This window comes from Nyctibius grandis, chromosome 6 (assembly GCF_013368605.1).
Source record: "Nyctibius grandis isolate bNycGra1 chromosome 6, bNycGra1.pri, whole genome shotgun sequence".
Lineage (NCBI taxonomy): Eukaryota > Metazoa > Chordata > Aves > Nyctibiiformes > Nyctibiidae > Nyctibius > Nyctibius grandis.
The window spans coordinates 68,679,613-68,700,290 of NC_090663.1; the positions used below are offsets into that span (position 1 = coordinate 68,679,613).

General features: G+C 40.7%; 1 protein-coding gene across 1 annotated transcript; it reads right to left on the bottom strand.

Annotated features, from left to right (window-relative positions):
• Window positions 1-127: 127 nt before the first annotated feature.
• SPARCL1 (SPARC like 1) lies at window positions 128-12,497 on the bottom strand. The gene is made up of 10 exons (XM_068403915.1): window positions 12,444-12,497; window positions 12,262-12,315; window positions 8,918-10,081; window positions 7,708-7,777; window positions 6,985-7,103; window positions 6,252-6,372; window positions 5,325-5,461; window positions 3,451-3,599; window positions 1,578-1,726; window positions 128-156 (listed from the first exon to the last, which is right to left on the bottom strand). Exons 1-10 carry the CDS (start codon window positions 12,495-12,497, stop codon window positions 128-130), a joined length of 2,046 nt encoding a protein of 681 aa, XP_068260016.1.
• Between the last annotated feature and the right edge of the window lie 8,181 nt (window positions 12,498-20,678).

Consider the following 20,678-nt stretch of genomic DNA (forward strand, 5'->3'; position numbering starts at 1 on the left):
GATAAGAATGCAGTGAATCTTATGCCACCTCTGTCTTGAAAACTATGAAGATGTTAATTATAGAAATAAACAGGATTCACCTATTTCACCAGTTTTAGTGCAGCACTGGGATTCTGTTCAGCCAGGCTCAGAACAGGAGATTTTCATTTATGTCTTCTGCAACAAAGAAGAAGGAAATGTTTTTACTAGTTGATGCCAACGAGACATTTTTATGGTGTATCACTATCAAGAAAGTTGTACACTAAAGTTTCAGAGGGCTCATGTAGGGGAATGCTATCCCTAACAAAAACCAAGTATGATTGGTGCTACCATGTTCAGGAGCCATTTATTTAGATTCTTCTTGATAGGTGCTTTTTTGGTTTTAGTATTGGGTCTCCTTGATCAGTTTGTGAGCCAAGAATCCCTTCCATGCTCCTCTTCACAAATGGCTGACCGTAAACCCCTCTTTGGATGAACAATCATTGGCAGCAGTACATGTGTAGAAGTAAGCTGCAAGGAGTTATCATTATACACATGGTTTGTGACTGGTAAATTGTCATCAGAAGAGCTGGAAAAATTCTGCGAAGAGTGAAGGCTCTGCATGCCTGACCTCTGACCAGAATCAGCCTCCACTTAAAGTGAGGGATTTGCTAGTAGGATTTTGAATGCATTTCTTCAGTCTGCATGTTTAGCCAAATGCCTTCACATAACCGTTCTAGGATTAACATGTGCTACTGCTACGCTTTCTTAATGACTGGCAGTATTGTTCAGCTGTCACTCAGGGCTAGATCAGTAGAAGGCAGATTGTGAAAGAACGCCTTAGGTTGAATGTAGTCATGTAAATCTCAAATTGCTATCATGACAGCTTTTGTTCAGTTGCTGCCTAATTGTAGAGACATCACCAGCACAGTAGTACTTAGCTTTTCACTTTCCTAGAGAAGTCTCGATGTGAATTGAGCTGAAGCAAGCATATGTCTAGCCCATTTAGGATTCAGAAGCTGTCCCTGCCTCTGCCTAAGCCTCCTGATGCATGCAGTCTGGTGGGCACCATCTGAGCACGTGTTGCACTTGACAGATTAGGTAAAATAGACTGTTTGGCCTGCAGCTACAGTGTGATGGCAGCGTTTGTGTTGTACATAGTAACCTAGAGGTGATCTCAGCGAGAGATCTTGGTTGTTTTCGCTACTTGGCTTGAGATCTCTAAATGCGTTTTCAATCAATATGCTTTGAGCAGTCATTTAAAAGTACAAGTTTGCTTTGCCTTTCCTTTGACACTGAAGGGTAAAATAGAGTATTTCTTGAGAAACAGACATGCAGAACATACAGGTTCAGACACCACACAGGAATGATTTGATGTTTAGTACAAACTACCTCCCAAATTTTTCCCCATGGAAAAGATGACATTTTCCTATCTCTATAAAACGATTCATAACCTTGCACCTTTTGCAGTCTTCTTATTACTGTTCCATTTGCCTTCGTGCACAGTAGCAATGAGTCTTCTGGCTACAATCTCTTTCCCATATGTTGTGGTCTGAGAACATGCCTAGTATTGATAGGAACATTTTGTCCTGTACATCTGCCTGTTCTTTTACATTTACCTTCCTTAATCCCAAAGCAGTGGCACCATTCCTTCAAAGCAATGAATTTGTCTTGGTCTCCATCACACTCGTGGAAGAAACGGGTTATGCAGTGTTCCATGGGAACAAGGGAGGCTCTCAAAGGTGCGAGCTCAGAGTGTGTTAATAATCTGAAAGAAAGAGCAGGTATGTAGAGCTGTATTTCATTAATAAATCATCAGGATCATCAAAGATGATCTAAGCTGCTAGAAGTTGACAACAGTGGCTTTGACAGAGTGCCCTGGTGGATTCTGTTGTGGTGCTTCTGCAGTGAATCTGTCCCAGGTCATTACGATGCTGTATAATACCTGATAAACTAAAATGTTTTAACTGCTATTTGTTCACTAACATTTTTTTCTAGAACAAGTATTACTGTGACTTGCACACAGCTCATCAGTTGTGGAATTTTGCCGTTAATCTTCAGAAGATCAAGCTTGCAAAGTGCTTAGCTATGTTCTAAGACAGTAGGTGTGATCAGCATGAGGTATAAAGGGCCTGCATCCTTGAAACATGGATCCCACCACCGACTGACATGACCAAAAGCCTGAAATCTGAGTCAAGTTCTCAGAAGCTGGGGGCTTTCTCTGAACTGTGACACTGGTGCTGTCTTACTGTATCTGCTGCTTAAACTGCGTGACCTCTATAGTATTAGTTGAAAACTCTGAGTACCTCACTAGTGAATTATTGCTGACAGGCCTCTGCCCTTTGTATTTAGCATGTTGCTCTTAGCTTCAGTAATAACAGGATCTTATGAGCCTTGTTTTCTTCCAGGATCCGGGCATTAGTAGCTATTAAGTCACTGTAAAGCTTGAGGTGTAATACATGATGATTAGGAAAGGCAAGAGGATAGCAGGTTCTGACCTAAGACATGGCTCCAGCAAAAAAATGAGAGAAGTTCTGTTAGAGATGAATGCCTCCTTAGAAAGAGGGGGATGCTGGCTTCTGTCAGCAGAGGGACTGGTCCTGTATGAAGCGAATCCTTTGGTGGTTTTGAAAAGTGAAACAGCTGAGCTTAAACAGCAAATTGGAACTGATGTTAAGAATTGTTAGGATTAATAGCCTTGCTTAGCATTAGTAGCTAAATTTGCTGAAGCCTTAGGCCGCAAGCTGTGGACTCTTAACTAGACATGCTTTCGACTGGGATAGAGTTAATTTTCTTTCTAGTAGCTGGTACAGTGCTGTGTTTTGGATTTAGCAAAGAATAATGTTGATAACACACTGATGTTTTAGTTGTTGCGAAGTAGTGTTTACTAAGTCTAGGACTTTTCTGTTTCCCATACTCTGCCGGCGAGCAAGTGCACAAGAAGCACAAACCAGAAAACAAGGAGGCCTCAGCTGTCAGCAGAAGCTGCAACTTGACAAGATAATAACAGTTAACGGCCTGCCTGGAGACAGAGAAATAATCCAATAAGGTGTTAGAAGGCCCCAGACCAGAAATCACCATTGGACCAAAAAGGCACGTGAAGAGTGTGTGAGGGGCAGGTGGATAGAGTGTAAGGGTATGATTGCCCAGAGAATTTTTGTCCAGTGTCTCTCTCCAGAGGCACCCAACTTGAGCTGTTTTTCTGCTGTACCATCTGAATAAATTATTTTTTTTATATATAAGATTCGATACCTGAGAGACTGCTCCAGGAAACCTAGGGTGAAACCTGAAGGAAGAGGAAAGCACCTGAGAGTGAGAGTGTGTGTGTGAGCAAGGAGTTGAAAGGGGCACCTGTTGGCTCACTGGAGTCACCCTCTGCGAAGGGACTCTGGTCTCAAGTGGTGTGTGCGCGACTCCTTGAATGGTGTGTGAATGAATGCTCGGGTAGCGGCTTCTTCCTTAACACTGAACCTGCAAAGATTATTTTTTTACCTGTCAACAGGGTGCTGATCAAGCTGATGAAACTGCCAGTGCACAGGATACACATACATATGATAATTTTTCTCAAAGTCGTGCAGGAGCAAATCAACTGCATGGTCGCCAGCCACGAGGCGCCTGTCATTCTGGTAGATTTTTTTGACCTGAACACAATAGAGAAATTGGTATTTTTTATTTAGGGGTGAAGATCTGTCCTGAAGACAACTATCCAGCAAGAAGGTGGTTTGGAGAAATCAAACTTGATAAAATAACCACTGGGGAAATGGGTTTTAGTGTTTGTGACCATACACAGCATGAAAAGCTTGCCTTAAGTAGTTCAGATTATTTTTGTTGCTGTTGATGTCAACTTTGATAGTAACTAGAAAGGAAGTGAAATTCCTGTGGCCTAATTTTCAGACTCGGCTAAGCAGGGCAGTAGGCTCAGGTTGGTAGGAGATGAAACCAATTTTATCACATTGTTGATCTTCTGTCTTGAGGCAAGTAACTCAGCTTTTGGTGTGAAATAAGCCATCTCAAAAATCATCTTATTTAGTATGAGATGTTCTGGGTAGGTCAATGTCCCTCTTGGTAACTGTGTAAGTCTTTGGTGTTGCTCAAACATATTTCGTATAAACCTGCTGTGACCTACTACATGTACCTCCTACTCCAGAGTTAGAGCAGCCCAGGCCTTGGTTTAAGTTAAACTGTTTTCTAACAGTTATAGCTTTTTAGGCAGTTACGGTATCTGTATCTTCAAAAACAAACTACTGTCACCAATTCACTTGACATAAATCCGTCTCTAAAAAGGCCCAATGGTAATAGATGCTTACTCCATTTTAAGCCAATGTAGTGTGATGCTGCAAGTCTACTGGATGGTAAAAAGCAGCAATTTTCTCTTAAAACTGTCAGACTTGTGTAATTTTATAGCCCTTGAATGTCATGGTATAGATGGACTGTATGTGGCTGGATTAAAAAGTGCAACGCTACCCTTAACTGTTGAGTCCATTTTCAGGTGCTTTTGTATTGATGGCCAAGTACAAGGTGTGTCTCAAGAACAGAAGAGGAGCTCCTTTTGGTTGGTCCAAGGTAGGGATCCTCTGCCCCCGTGAGGATCCCCTAAACTCTCTATTGTAATTCTGTCTCAAATCCTGCTGTGTGACTGCCCAGTCGCTCAGTCTCATGAGGTCTTTGAGCAGTTTTCTTCATGGTGAGTCCAAGTCCTTCCGTCCTTCCTTTGCATACCTGCGTATTTTCAGCAGACTGTCACCTACCTTCCTCTTCCAGGTCACTTAATGAAAGCTGGATGGCACAAGTCCTTTCAACTCATGGGACTCCACAGGTGAGCTCTTGGCTGGCTGTTCTCTCTTAGTCTGTCTTTTAATTAGTTATCCATCCCCAGACCTTCCATCTTATGCTCTGGCTGCTTAGTTTCCTCAAGTCCTTTGGAAAATGGCATTGACTGCATGAATTGGGTCATCCTTATATAAATATTAGCAGATCTTTCCAAGAGGTTTGTCACAAAGCGCTTCCCTGAACAGAAGCTGCTTCGTATCTTCTCAAGTGAATGATGTTTATCTAGATGTGTGCTAATTCTGACTTTCCTGCCTCTTGTCTGTAGACATTGACTTCAAAGTAATACACTTGGCTTTCATTTGCTTGGACAAAAGGAACATTCATAGCAGAAATGTGTCTCAGCTTAAATGAGTGCGAGGGGACATGTAAGTGTATTTTGCAACTTGAGAATCTAAATGAGTCTAAATTGCCATAACCAGAAAGGGAATGCTTATAGGAAATGGGAGAACTTGTAAGATGTGAACAACTCTTTTTCACGTGGTTAGTCCAGCTCTAACAATGTAACTGCATGGTCTTATTTGAAAAGGGTTGCTGACCTTACTCCTTTGCTTTTCAGTTAGAAATCCAGAAGTCTCCAGGTCACGTTCATAATATTGCATAAGGATGTTTTTGAGCCAGTCTCGCATCCGGAGGGGGAACTGATCCACTTCATAATCAGTACAGTGGGGGATGTCTGTGCCAAACAGGAAAGCTTTTGTTAACAAGTGATCTGTTAAGTCCCCATTCAAGCATTTCTGAGCCAAGTTAAGTTTGATTCTCACTAGCAAACTTCCAGTTAACCTTAAAATCAATGGAGCTGTTAATACATAAAATTGGGAATGCAACTAATGGGTTCGATTATAAATTTACAATTCTTTGGTGCACATGCTTAACCAGTTGTGCAAGCTACAACCTTTATATATCTGAGCAGAGCTGTGCAGTGAAACTGTTATCACTCAGCTGCATGAAAGCAGAGTTCTCGACAGCAAAGGAATATTCTGGCTGAGAGTGCACTTTCCTCCCAGGGTATGCAGCAATTAAAGAGATGGGAAATCAGTTCTGTCTTTTAGATCCTGACTTCTGCATTTGGCATCTAAGTAGTTTTTTGTTTTTGTTTTTTTTTTAACTTGACATTTTCATTTATTAACTGGCTGTAAATACTGTTTTTATGGTCAAGGTATTAAAAAAACCTTCAGATGCTATAGCAATGGGAGCATGTAAGACATTGCAGGGGGAAGACAGTTGACAACAAATTGGTGTAAGCACAGGAGGGATGTCTCTAGGATTCAGATGCTTAATGCCCTTAATTATAGAAAAAGTGACATTTTAGACATGTTTAGGATTTGAAGGTCTTAATTAGCAGATAATTTGATGCAGAAGAGGGAGAGCTCAGTTAGAAAGCAGATAACTTAAGGGCTAGCTGGTGGTTAAGGCTACTGGCTCTTTATACTTAGGTGAATTCTTCATAGCGAAACAAGCCTTACATTTGCAGGAGCCCATATAGTCTAGATGCAGCTGGCGTCCCATTTTTGTCCCTTCAAGTTGACATTTGGTGCCAAAGAGTTGACATGTGCCATCATAAGTCTTATTATCTGTACCACAAACCTAGAGGAGGAGTAAAAAACAAAACCACCCACCCCCACCACCACTGTGTTGAGAAAAATTCTGGTCACTCATATAGGCATTACAATAATTAAAATGTTGGAACATATGCTGTAGCAGTTGTGAATACCCCCAGGGAATACATGTGATCAGAAGTATTAAAAACTGTAGTTATATGCCTATACAAGGATTACTTGACTGTACTTATACACACAGTTTTGAGACACTTTAATTTATTTTTGTAAACTTGAGTAATATAGTTTCTGAGATGGTACAGGATTATTACACTAGATGCGTACTAGTATTCAGTATATGCTCTAAAACATCAAAATGATAAATAGAACTTTTAGTGACAGGGAAAAACTATGATCCCTGAGAGGCTAAATGAAGTAAATCACTTTAGGTACTATGTAGCCACATGTGTTCATATTATTCTCAAGCTATAGTCAGTGAGTTTGGGTATTTTATACTTACTTTTACAACTACTGGAATCACCCAAACCCACCTGGATGCTTTTTAGGGTAGAATTATTCTAAATAACAGCAGGGGAATGTGTTATCTTGTAAACATTTTAGTTGACCTTCCCCCATGCTGTGCACTGAATGAAATACTTACATGCTCATAGTCTTTGGTGGAAGGGCAAGCAGCAGGGTCTTGGCAAATACAGCTGGGTTTCCCTTGTTTGTCTGCATGGCAGACTTTACCCCTTTTGCAGTGGAAGTTCCTACATGGGTCTAGTGATCATAGCAAGACGGAGGGACTGTTAGAGGGGATGGGTTGAAGCCAAGTATTTCTGTCAGGTACTACAGACAGTCAAAGCAAAATACAGCCCAATATTCACCAAGAAGTCAAGTGCTTTTTGTAAGTTTGTTAAAATGCAGTTGGATCTTGTCTTGAATAAAGCAAGCCAAACTTTAAATGAGGATTTTTGTGAGACTTCTATCCGTCTCATGTTTTAGTTGAATGGGGAAATAAATTTCTTAGGAAAAGATCTTCCTTCTATAAGAGCTGACATTCACTTCCAGCTTCCTTTGGTGAAACGTATCCCAAGTTACTGTTCTGAAACTGGAAGGTTTCAATGCAAGGTAATTCCCATTCCTGTATAACTGACACAAAAATTTGTGCACTGTCTACAAATGTTTTTCACAAACAAATGAGTAAATCCAAGGGTGTATGGAAGAGATTCTCTTGGAACATAACTGCGATGCAGGATTATGCACAAGCACAGTTCAGTCATGTGAAATAGCATGCTGCCAAAGGCAGAAAAGAAATGCAGACCAGCAGATTCCCCAGCTGCAGAGAGTTAGCAATTACATGATGGCTTTGCTTGTGGCTTACCCAGGCGAGCCTTCTTGCTCCTGTTGCTTGCACTTTCCAACTCACCATAGGAACTGCCTGTAGTCTTAACCTGTACAGTCACAGAGACATAAGAAGTTGTGGTAAGTCTTGGGAAGAAAAAAATACTTGGACAAAATTTTTTCCAGTACAAATATAGAGCTGACTGAGGCACAGATTGCTCTGCTTGCAGCAGAAAAAGCTGCTGAGAAGTGCATAAAGCCTCTGATAGTATTAAGGCACTCTGTTATTTGGGGGGGAAAAAAAAAAAAAGTAGGAGGTGGAGAAAGAGAAACAGGAGCTCAGTAAGGCCTGAGCACCTGGAGGTTCTGCAGTACTTGACATACAGCAGAGTGGTGCCTCAAGGTTGGCAGAATTGGTGCTTCAAGTCTTAGTTTGCACTGGGGCCCTCCAGGTCAGCGAGTGTGATCTGTCTCTCAACAGTGCCTGTAAGCATCAGTGCCATGAGCTGCCCAGCCAGACACACAAAGCAGGAGGAGAAGGCAAGGACACATCTTCAGTTCTGACCCTTCTTTGATGCTGTGGGGGGGTGCCTGCCATCTTTCAAATGGATGCCTCCTATCACTTTTTTAATATTATAGATCCTTATTTAACAGCCATAGGAAAACTCGCTTCTTTCTTTTGAAGATAGTCCACTGGTTATCTAATGGCTGATGAGGGTATGGGAGCTCTGGGTGCAACATCCTCCTTTGTCTGAAGGGAGAAAGCCCACATCCTTCATCTTATGTGAAAGAGCCCTAGCCACTAGGGTGGTACTTATTCTTGGGACTCTAGCCCTTTTCTTTTCCAAATTGTTCACTTTTGTATGGTAGCATTTAAAATCTTTGGGAGAGAGAAGTGAACAGGCTTTCCTAGTCAGCTTGAGATCAGGTTTTGTATCTGTGTATCCATATTTATCCATATTTATTTCTATGTTTCAGTGCACAGCCCATTGGGGCTGGAGCCGTTACATGAGTTGCGCTCACTTCCTTTCTGGTGCAATTCATCTAAATGTTTATATGTGAAGTGACACAGTATGAACCAGATGAATAGTGAATAAAAGGGGAGATGAGACTTCTGCCTCTTAATAAATTATTACACCTGTTTTCCTACAAAATGGCCTTTCAATCATCAGGAATTTAAATCTGGGACTGATTTTCCCCCCCCCCTCCCCTTTTCCTAGTATTCCAACTTTATTTTAAAGAGAATTTACCTTATCTTCCCTTTCCATTGAATTCATGCTCTGAACAGAGCTACTTGTTTCCAGTTGTTGCTTGCTGTCAGAATCAGGTGGCTCATGATCGTAATCCTCTTGTTCAGAGTGAATAAGGTCTTTAATCTTGACATCTTGGTAATCCTCAGTCTCTCTACGAATTGCAGTGTCATCTTCAGTGGTTCCTTCTCTGTCGTGCTCAGTGCTGGTGCTCTCCGGGTCATTACTCTGGATTCTGTCCTCTTCTTCATAAGCTGCTTCTTTCCAGGTATTGCTGAGATCTTCTTCACCATCAACATCACCACTGTCGTGACCATCAACATTACTGTCCTCTGTATCTTGTCTTTTCACCACTGTGTCGTGATGACTCTGATAGTTTACTTGAGTATTGTCTTTCCTCTCTCGGCTTTGCCATTTGTCATCCTGATCTTTGTTATGGGTTTTTTGAGAGAGGAGGATTTCTTCTTTATAGGGCTGCTTCTGGCTATTTTCCCTCTCTTCTTCCTCTAGGTCAAATTTCTCAGCATGTCTCTTGGTTACCTGGATTGGTTGGCTGGAGTCTCTCAGGATTTCATCAGATTGCATACTGTTTTCATTTTGCTGTCTTTTGTATCGGTTACTTCGGTTTGTCTGGTGGCCTTTGTGCTTCATATCTCTGTAATCAGTTTCTTCACCCCATTCCTCATCCTCTTCTTCTACACCTTCTTCTTCATCACTTTCACTGTTTTTTTCAGATAGGCCAACTGTATTTTTATTATATTTCCACGTGCTGTGCTCACGATCAAGACTGAAAGCATCCACTGGGTTTTCTGCATTGCCCAGATGTTGACTGGCTGTATTGCTGTGTTTCTCATGCCTCCTGAACTGGTAATGCTCAGAGCTGGACTGTTCTCTGCCACTGCTTCCAGAGTCACTGTCCAGGTTATCAGAAGCCAAACCTGGTTTATTGTGCAGCTCAAGGAAATTGATGCTTTTTAGGCTATTTTTCACTTGATGCTCGCTACCAGTTCTTCCTTGTTTTCTAGTGGTCTGGGGCTCATCCCTGTGCTCAGCATGTGGTACTGATACCTCTGGTTTTAGGTTTTTGTGACTGGGCAGCAAATCACCCTTGTCTACATACCCTGTGTTCTCTTCCTTTAGGGCTTCAGAATGAATATCTTCAGTCTTAAAAAAAAAAAAAAACAAAAAACCAAAAAAACTTAGAATTTATTTGAAGTCAATGCAATGTTATTTTTGCCTTGTATTGCAAAGCATGACCCTCCTTTTTGTTTTCTTTGTAAATGCTCCTTTTAAGCTAGCCCAGAGCATGAAATTCGCGGCTGATGTAGTTTCCATTTCTCAGCAAATTTGTTTATCTGTCCCTTCTTTTATTGCTGGAGTTTCTGAAGAAGTCTATGCAACTCTGTTTAAAATCTTATAGGAGGGAGATACATATGGACATCTTGTGAAATCTCAAAATGCTTAATTAGTAATTTAGTGTTGTAACTTCAGACACTTGTAGGCTGCAGTAATCATCACCTACCTCAGAGAAGAGGGGTGTGATACTCATCTTCTAAACAGTTAAATGGGAGGCCTGGGAAAAGAAGGGCAGGAGGAGAGAGAGCACCTTTCACAAGGTGTCGTGGTAGTAATTCCTGAGGAGTGAGTCTGCTGCATCTTAATTATTTCATAATCAACGTATTCATCTAGTTTGAGTCTGATATATCATTGCTTCCTAGCAAAGGAAAAGTACTAGGCAATATATTCACTATGTCATTTCCAGCTCTAACTTTTCCAGGGAAAGATCGTATGTTTGCTCAAATCTAACAGAAATTCAGTGAAGAGCTTTTCCAGATTAAGTGCACATTTCTTGAAGACCTTATAAAAAGTGATCTATGTGTTACCAAGCATCTCAAGCTGATATTAAAACATTTGAAAATTAAGTTTCAAGAACAGGGTTTTTCTACGTGTGTTTTTGGGCACTGCTGTGTACAACATATTGTATGTCTTTAAGTTTAAGCAAAAAGCAGTCTTCTGTGAAGGGCTTCCAGTTCTATAGAGTTAGAAAATATAAGGGCAAATGGTCATTGTCTATTATAGGTGCCTGTATTTGAAGCAGCAGTTTGAGAAAGACGAGGCTCATGTCTTAACAGGAAGCCTTGTTATGTGCCACCACCTCAATGCAGAGATGTGCCTGGATGTGGCTTTCAGCTGCTGCTTTTTGTTATACCTTTGTCCCCAGGATGAAATAAACTTTTAGAACTCAGTTGCTTGCGAAGATACTTGGGCCTCTTAGTATGATGGCAAATTTCAGTCAACGTAGCTGTAATTAGGTACTGTTTAGGGGACAACTGGCCTTTGATAGATGTTGCATAGTCACTTGGAACTGATGATTCGTCAGGTATTGCAATGTTTTGTTTTGATGCAAGTGTCTTCCTGTGAGTTGTTTCTGGGAGACAGCTGTAGGCTGCAAACTAGCATTTATACCATAATTTGTTCTGCTGGATACTTCATTAGGAAAGGTTAATTTTTTGATTTTCATAATGCAGAGCACCATCCAGACTGACATGAAATACATCTGGAAAGCTATACCGAGTGGGATATAATTCATGATTTTTAAAAAAAAAGGTTAGCATAAATGTTGGGATTTTCATTTCTTACTACAGAGCATGCTCTGAATTTAGTTGTTCCAAAACATTCATTGGCTTGGAGCCAAGGTCTGTTGTGTCTGAACCACAAATGCTCACCAGAATGGTGCAATAAAAAGGAATTTTAATTTGGGTCAACTATGGGTGCAAAATTATGAGCTCTGTCATTAGCACGCATATATGGCATAGGGCTGCTGAAGTCATCTGTCTCATTACCATCAGGGCTGTATATCTGGCTTGTCAGCCATAGTGTACTTTTCCAAGATGAGCTGTATCTAATGCTCTGTATTGTGAATAATTAAACGTACTGGTGGCTAAAATTCTTACATGTTTGAGACCGTATATGACCACTTGGTGTGATAAATTGAGGATAGCATCCTCCTTGTTTACTGAAGCAGTGATAACCACAAGTTCGACTGTCGGTGGAGCTTATTGTTTGTACGAATATGTGTGTAACGATTATATGTAGGGATTCATTAAAGGTAATTTTTTTGAATAAGTGAAACTTCTGTTGTGAGCTTTAGATTTTGTCCTGTTGTTTCTAGCTACGTAATACACGAGGCATGAGATGCTTGATACTAATTCTTGCAGCGAGGGGGCCTACATCTTTTTAACCTAAATCAATTTGCCAACCACTACATACATGCTAATGTGTTTTATATATCTGAGATTAATAATACAGGTTGCCTCTTAATGTTTAAAGAACAAGAAGGGTACCTTTTCTGGAGTTTTCTGTCCATGGGTTCCGAGTTTGTAGTTTAAGGGATAGGTCTAGAATAGACAAGCATATTCAATATCTGCATGTAAATAAAAATCTTGTATAGGTCAATGGGATAACACAGAGTATTCACAGAATGGGAAATGAAGTGCCCAGTAATAATAGCGTGATGAGGACTTACTGGAATAGCAAAAGCTGATCCTACAAGACAAATGAAGAGAGCTACAGCCTTCATGCTTTACAGATCTCGTAGAGGACAATAGTTAATGGTACAGTGGTAGGGTTTGGAGGTTTCCTTTCTGCAAGCAACATGAAAAGAAAGTTAGGATTTGGGAATAATGGTCTAGACATGTCTAATAGAAACAATGTAGTGACTGCTGTAACTTGCTTAGTCTGAAGACCCACAAAATTTCCATGCAGTGTCCAGTTGTATGTAAACTCAGGTGTTAGACCAGCTTATCTAGAGGACACTTTGGTCTTAGTTCTTTTATAGGACTTAAGCTGTATGCTGTGTTCACAAACTCTGGTGGTGTTACCAAAAGGCAGTTATGAATGTAGATAACTTCAGCATTGTAAATCTTTAGCCACTCTTCAGAGATACTACTTTGTGAAAAATGTCCCTTTTTATTTAGTTCTGAGACAATGCCTGTGTGTGGCATCTCTATGGCCAAGGTGTGTCCTGGCTGCTCTCCTTTGTGGCTGTAGTAGGAAGAATCAAGTGGTGAAGTTCTGCTCAGCAGGTCTCAAAGCCCAGAAATGCTGTCCGGGCTGCTTGACAGATGGGTGCAATCCTGCTTTGGAAGCAACAAACCCAACTCTGCTGCGCAGTAGTGTGTGAGACGGGTGGCTGGAAGAACATGCAATGCATTAGGAATTTCTTCAGTCTATGGTAATACCCTCACGTGAGTGAAAGGCAACTCATTTTTACCTCGGATGTTATCAGCAAATTTTCTCACTTTTTCAGAGCGCATGAACTGGAAGTTTCTACAGGTGTAGCTGTATCACTGGGAAAAGCAAAAATAAACAAGTCGTATTGTTTTTTCTGTTTCCCCTTCTTTTTTTTTTTTTACTGTTGCTTTCTTATTCTTTTTAATTTTCCCCTGTTCTTTTTTTCTGTATTCTTATGGAATCAGCAGGATTTTCACTCTGCTTCTTTTTCTGCTCTCATTCAACTGGCTGTTCTTCCTTGGAAATCATCTTCTTGGTCTTCACCCCCTCCTGCCCTTTAAAATACATTCACTTTCCACCTAACATACGTCCTTTTTCATTGCTTCCCCCTTTCCTAATGAAACACATATCACTGTGTCCTTAGTTGAAGAACATCGTGTCTTTTGCTGGTTGAACTCCCTGGCATATAAAGAAACTGACAGTGGTTTCAGCCAGTTAGGTCAACTGTATTCAATCACATGAGGCTCAATGTATGGTTTTAAAATGTTCACCCAGATGGTTTTTCTTGGGGAGGGGGAGGAATCCAAAACCCCAAAAGGTGAGTTCCAGGGCAGCTTATGTTTACAGGAGCCAGAATTGTGAAGCAAGAAGTAAGGACTTTGAGCTTTACATTGATTTTTTTTTTTTTTTTTTTTTTTTTTTTTGTGTAGAAGCTTGCAAAAGCATCCTGGCTGCCCCTGTGCTTAGATCTGAAGCGTACACTTTGTAAGACCCCTGTTTTATACATTATTTAATGTCAATATCTTTAGTTAATGAAGAGCGAAATACTTCATTAGTGGGGCATATCTAGTATGCAAACCATTTTTCTTGCAGTTAACTGAGTTAGTCCCCAAATTATCTCTTATCTAATTATCTTTTATCTCGTTGGCATCCAGAGTTAGTTGTTCAAGATGTTTTCAGAAGGAAAGACAGAATGCAACAAAAGCCATTAATGAGCATATGCAAAATGCCTCACTGGACTGTGTATGGGCAGTCACTTCAGATCAAGACAAGTTTTGTTAGACTGAGGGTCATGCAGGCAACTTGCCAGAAACACAGGGTCATAATCTAGTTTCATGTATAGCCGTAAAAACTGTACACCATGATTTTGAAGGCCTGGCAAGTGACTGAGGAAAGAAGTACTTGAATTAGTCAGGTAGCCTTGATTTCTGTTTCTCTCTGCTCCTGGTGAGCAACACAGCTCTGGGCAAGTCACTTAACTGAGTTTCTTTTCCTAAAAATCTCATTTGTCATATTTGTTTTGGTAAACTAGTTTGAAAGCTATAAATGAAAAGGTCTGCATGTTGTATTTTATTTATAATTACACTTTCTGAATTTGGCTCCATCACTGACTGTAAAAGTTGCCTCTGCCACCTTTGTCCAAATAATGAAAAAGTGGTTGGAATAAATCTGAGTTAAGGTGGCAGGCCAGGGCTGTTGTATTTTTCTCTTAGTAACTAGCCCACAGTGGCCCATAGGAAGCATAAGTCTTTAATTATTGGGGACATCTGACTACCTTGAATAGAGTATAGGAACATAGTCTAGTTGAGTATCTTTTCTAGTCACAATAGTCCAAGGATTTCTAATACTTCCTGCAGTAGGATAATCTGCCCTAAACATTAAGTAGCATTTCAAAACATGCTCTGGAACTGTAATGCATGTGCAAGTATTGCCAGTGTTAATTCCTGTTTTTTACCAGGAACTCTGGTAATTGCTGCCATTTCTGAATATGGCAGCACTACCAGTTCCTGTGCAATAGGTGTCTCCTCCCACTGTTTTCAGAGCAAGGAGTTTTGGGATTTAGATGGTGCATCACAGTGTACCTGACTGCTCTAAGGTAACCATGTAATTCTGTGTCTCCTTCCTGTGATACCAGTCCCATTGTGCAGCCAGTACAGGGAGCTGTTTGCAATTGGTGGCTGGAAACTGCCAGACAAGTTCAATAGCCATAGTCACAAAGATTTTTTTTCAATGCTGTTGGTACTCATGAGGGGAGAGCAGTAGGGGGAGGTGGGGTGACTGTTACAAAAGCTGCAAAGTCAATCACAACAGCCACTTCAACAGGGAGAAAGAAAAATCATTGTACAATGGACTGTGGTCCCTTCTGCCTTCTGGGGGTGAAAGGAGTGTTTCTGTTGGTGTCACTCCATGTTCGCTTAGGCTCTGGGGGCTTGGTTGTGCAATATGGCAAGACCTTTTGCCAGAATCCAGTAGAACCTTTTTGCTTGTTACACATAATCCACGTGGAGGGTTTTAGGTGGTTTGCTGGAGCAGGAGCCAAGGGATTTATTTGCAGCTTGATTTGCAGCCCTTTTTTCTGGAAACGTTGTAGCTCATGGCAATGGGATTTTTGTACTTGCTCATTTAGTCTTTCAGTGTTAGAAAGGAAAAGTCTTTTTTGCTGAAGTAATAGAATAGCCAGCCTGAGCAGGTGCAGAGATGAGAAAGCTCTTGTGGGTTGTATGTAATAGATGGCAATTAAGATGATGGTGATGGAAGATACTAAGCATTAGCTAATTGTCGTAGGATGAAAGGATCTGCACTGTGATGTTCACTTTTTTATACTGAAATCTAAATGTGAGGACACTTTGTTCTTGCTTTAATTTACAAATTTGTCCTACAGAACGGGATGTCTAAAAACAAGCTTTTGTAACATAAGATTAATAGAGGAACAAACTATTACACAAGAAGCTATTTTGAAAGCAAGCAGACATCCCCTTGGAGAAGTGCAGTCACTATACTCTGCAGGAAAATCTGTAGGAAAACTTAGACAAAAGATGAATATGAAATTTCTTGAATATGTTTGTTTTTTTTTTTTTAATCAAGAAATGAGGAATTTAACAATACTTGAGCCTGGGGTATTGAGAAAGCAATGCTAACTAGGCCCTCCACCCCTTTTTCAGGCTTGGAAAGGAGAATATGTTTTGCCTGAAACTTGGGGGAGGCAAAAGCTCTGAGTCGTTTATTCTATCACAGTGGGTTCCCAGCGGGATACATATAGCTCAGCTTAAAGTGGGGAAAAAAAAAAAAAAATTGCTTTTCTTGATGTGGATGTGATAATAGCTCTGAGTAAACAACCCCTGCATGACCCTTTTTCAGAGGACAGTGCACAGCTGCTGAGCTGAGATGGAGCTAAGGGTGCTTTGGTGCACTCAGTCTTATTGAACACAGATGCAGTGGGCCATATCAGACAGCTCCAAGGTAGGATCTTGCAGGTGCTGCACAGCAAAGTATGTCCAGTTTGTGAGAGCCTCTGCCAGGACTTGAGCAGAGTTGCTTTATGAAGAGGAATTGCCTCTCTGAGTATGGGCTGCGCACAACAGGCCCTGCATTGCCATCTCTGGATGCATCTGAGGGCCTGCTGAGCATGGCCAACGTCAGTCCCAGCCTGTGATCAGACTTACAGAAGTGTATGATTGGGTAACTGAAACCTCTGATACATCAGTAGGTTTTAAAAGATTGAATGCTTATCCATCTACTTGTTTTGCTGAACTTGCAACAGTAACACTTTCCCTTCCAGTAAGGAGAGCTGGAAAAATGGATCACAAGTAAAATGGCAGTTTATCCTTAAGATAAGTGCATTAAAAAAAAGCCACTTAAAAGTTCATGATTTTGTGTCTTCTGTTTGGAAACCCAAAGGTTATAACTCAACAGTTCAAGTTATAGCTGAGATGACTGCTCGTGTCCTTCAGCCTTCAGTTGTGGAGACTACTGCTGAGGGGTTATTTCACTCCTCGTGGTTCTGCAGTTGCTGGCATCTTTGCTGACACTCAAGAAATGCACTTTTGGGTATCAAAGAGACTACTTGTGAGTTTATCTCTAACAGGAAGAAAGCACAAGGGCTGCCATTCTAATAGTGTGTCAGCAGTCACTTGAAATACTGATCAATGACATTATTTTTATCAAGAGGAGTTGAAGTGATGGCAGCTGGTATGCCTGCTAGCCTTGCCTGTCCTTCTTGGCCATACTGTATGACATGCATTTTGTACATCAGTCCTGCTCAATCACCCAGGAATTTCACCAGGGTTCTCTGTTTCTCATTGCTCATAGCAAGAAGTCTGCATCTTTAATCGAAAATTAGAGAGAGTTTAAAGAACAGATGAGATGCCAAGTGCAATTCTTCTGTAATTCTGCTGTATTAATTGAATCAGACCATTTCAGTGTTCACAGGCTCTGGGCCAGTGAAGCTCAGCCATTGTGAGGTGAGGACATATTTAGTCTTTCCTGCTGCCTCTGTATTTTGTTTCTGATTCAGCTTTGTTGTCAGCCACTGAAATAGCCAACCTCATGCAGCTGGGACCTAGCAGGTTCTCTTGCTTTTTGAAGTGCCACCCAGAAGTGATTAACTTGCAAAGGCTGTGGCTGGAGGTGACAAATGCCTCATGTTTAACAAAAGAAATCATGCAGACTGACCTACTTTCTGCTGTAGCATTGGCAGAAAACTCTGCATAGGCTTTTGTTGTGAAACCTAACTCTAGAAGATGAAGTTGCCCAATCCCCTGCTATCACTGATGAGCATGGATGTTGTCTGGCATTTAGAAAAAAAAAGTCTGGAAGACAACAGGTCAACTTTGGAACTCAGTTTCTCGTTGTGTAGAATGGGCATGAATGCTCATTTCATGAGGATGGGTTAATAAACTTGTAAACCTTGAGTCAGGTGAAATGTTTTAACACACTATGATTTTCATAATTATTAAAATGATAGAGAAGTTTCAAGATTGAGCGTTCATTCATATATCCCCAAAGCATCATTGAGAAACCACGTGATATGATTTTTTTTAAAGTCACTCCATTGAACCTTTTTGGACTGCACTAAAACTGGATGTCTTGTAATTATTGTAAAAGGTCTCTGCTTGGTACTGTGTCAAGCTTGTTAACAAGAAATGGTGATGCCCACATCCTCACTGATAAATGCTGTAAAGCTGTAGTCCTTGTAGCCAGGTGATGATCACAGCACTAATACTCTGACGGGATGGAGTTTTGTGTACAATTATTTGTGTACAAGGGGAAATTCACGAGTATGGAAACAGAATTCTCTGCGCAAGGTCTGTTCTTTCTATAACCAAGAGGTACACACGATACTCTTCAACTGCAACTGGTGCAGCACATTATTATGTCTAGGTCTGTTTCAAAAGCCCTTCTGAGTGTGTGTGTGTATACATGTTATATATCTGTATAAACTGGTTCATGTGTGTACAAATGAAAATAAAAGGCACAGTCTGAGGCAGAGATCTGATCTGAGTAAAAGAAGAGAGTGTAATAAGAAAATAAATAACAAAGCATTAAACTATTCCACTCGTTCTGTACCATTAAATAGCTGCTAATGGGAATCGATCACTCTGATGCTAACAATTTTACAGCTGCAAAAGCCATCAGCCATAAGTCCTTGATGGCTCAATGCAAAAAACACCCCAAACCAACAGTATTTCAGGACATATTAAAAGTGTTTTTAAATAAATCATTCACATTAACTTAATGTAATTGTTTGATCTGTTATGCTTCCCTTCTACAATTTGATTTTATTTTCTGCTTGTTGAGATAGGGTTTTAGGTTTGTTTTGGGATTTTTTTTTGTTTGTTTTTTGTTTTGTTTTTGACAGAGCCCTGTGTAGTTTTAAGTTCAGTTCAAGCCAAAAAAGAGCTGCTTTGATTTAATTTGAGAAGGGTCAAAATGAGACCTCTTTAGTAGCCAGAATTATTTTCTATATTTGATATCAATTGGTGGGTGTTGTCATCTCCCAGAATGTGTGTTTCCTTCACAGATGCCCTATTTGCTACAGGTTTTTACCAGTTCTACCAACACCTTTGTAAAAGGTTTCTCCAAGACCAGCCACAGTTTCTCTCTCTCCTCTTTGTTATGGGAAAAGAGAAGGGTGAATCTGCTTTTTGTGGCCTTGTCAATTGGATTAAGGTTCCTGAACTGATACTACAGGAGATTGTGACAAGTGTTGGGAAATCACCAGCACCGTGGCTTTCAGCTGGGTGATCGTATGCTTCTGCAAGAGGCATGCATTTTGCTTGACTCTTGTTGGCCATTGCATAGTGCTTTATTGTTTTGCAGCATCGCAGGGAAAATAATGGTCCCAGGGGTAAGATAAAGGTCGTCTTCCTCAACACAAGAACTATGCAGTGTTTTCTCTTATAAAGAACATTGCTTTCTGTTCTAGGCATAAACATCTGAAATATTTATCCTTAAAACAAACAACAATACTGTATGAAAGCTTCAGCTATTTTACAGCAAGTGAAAAATAATTTGCAGGGGGTTAGATACAAGGCATTCTAAGGTTTTAATTAAAAATAAAGAAGAAACAGTACCATAGCAGTAGACGAGGTGCTCCTTCTTGGATAGCCACTGATGAACTGGAAATCCTTGAGCCTTGCAAAATCTTGCTGCTTTTCCTGTGATATATTTTGGTGTCTGATATGGGCTCTCTCAGAAAGTATGTTTTGCTGTAAGCGTCAATGAAGGAAGATGGTACTCTATGGATCTTGGTAAAACTAAAGGAAACAATCTCCTAGGCATCCACAGGATGAGGCGGGGGGGTAATGGGCCAGTGTAATTCTGCTGAATTAATTGAATCAGAAAGACCATTCAGTGCTCACAGGCTCTGGGCCAGTGGAGCTCAGCCATTGTGTGGGAAGGACATATTTAGTCTTTTGTGGGGAGGGGAGCCAAAGAGTGCGGGTGCAGTCAGTTTCTGCTGCATTGGCTGGCCCCAGAAGAGCTGAACTAAGGGATCAGCTGGGGCAGTCACATTATGGGCCTGGGGGAAATTAAGACACGGAGGATGCTGGTCCTTGCTAAACTTTTCAGTGTTGTTTCAATATACTGTACATGGTGCGTGTGAGCCTGTAACAAGGAAGAAGATAGAGGCGTGAAGAGCGAAGCTCTAAATTAAAAATGTAAAAAAATAGGATCAGTTGGAGCTAACTCTTAGGAGTTAGCTATTTTGAAGCTGTTGCCGTGGCTGTGCTGTCTGTTTGATAGCGATGATACAGAGCAAGCTGGTGTAAGTGTGAAAACTTCTGCAAGTGGTGCCTGCCTGCAGCAGATGCTTTGTGGCTTTTGGGTTTGTAATGATTCAGTATTAATGAGTTTAACCTTTTTTTTTTTTTTCCCCTTCTCATTTTGTTATTCCATAAAATGCACCTCCTGAACTGGAATACTTTCTGGGAGGTTCTCGGATCAGAAATAGCAGAGCGGATGCACCAATGTAAGAACAGAGGCACTTCCAGTGGCGGACGTGGTAAAGTCAACAGATCAGGCCTCCAATTTCCTATTCTGCCAATATTATGTTTCATTAACGAGGACACCTTGCATGTTGTGCTGACATGATTGGAAGAGAGGTCAAAGTAAAATGAAATAAAGTGTATGAATGGTAAGAACTGTAATGCAAATGCTGGCAATTCAGTCATTGTAGATAATATTTTAACATGGTTTTTTAAGGTTAGAGCATGTTTTTAAGGTTAGAGTTTTACTAGCTTCTACT

Bases quoted from the DNA above. Each gene is read 5' to 3' on its own strand.
- SPARCL1 (XM_068403915.1), bottom strand. From the start codon at position 12,497: ATGAAGGCTGTAGCTCTCTTCATTTGTCTTGTAGGATCAGCTTTTGCT. The intron at 10,082-12,261 runs GTACCCTTCTTG...TTTTTTTTTAAG, and splicing joins GACAGAAAACTCCAGAAAAG to ACTGAAGATATTCATTCTGA. The intron at 157-1,577 runs GTAAATGTAAAA...TCTTTGTTGCAG, and splicing joins CTGCTTTGGGATTAAGGAAG to AAGACATAAATGAAAATCTC.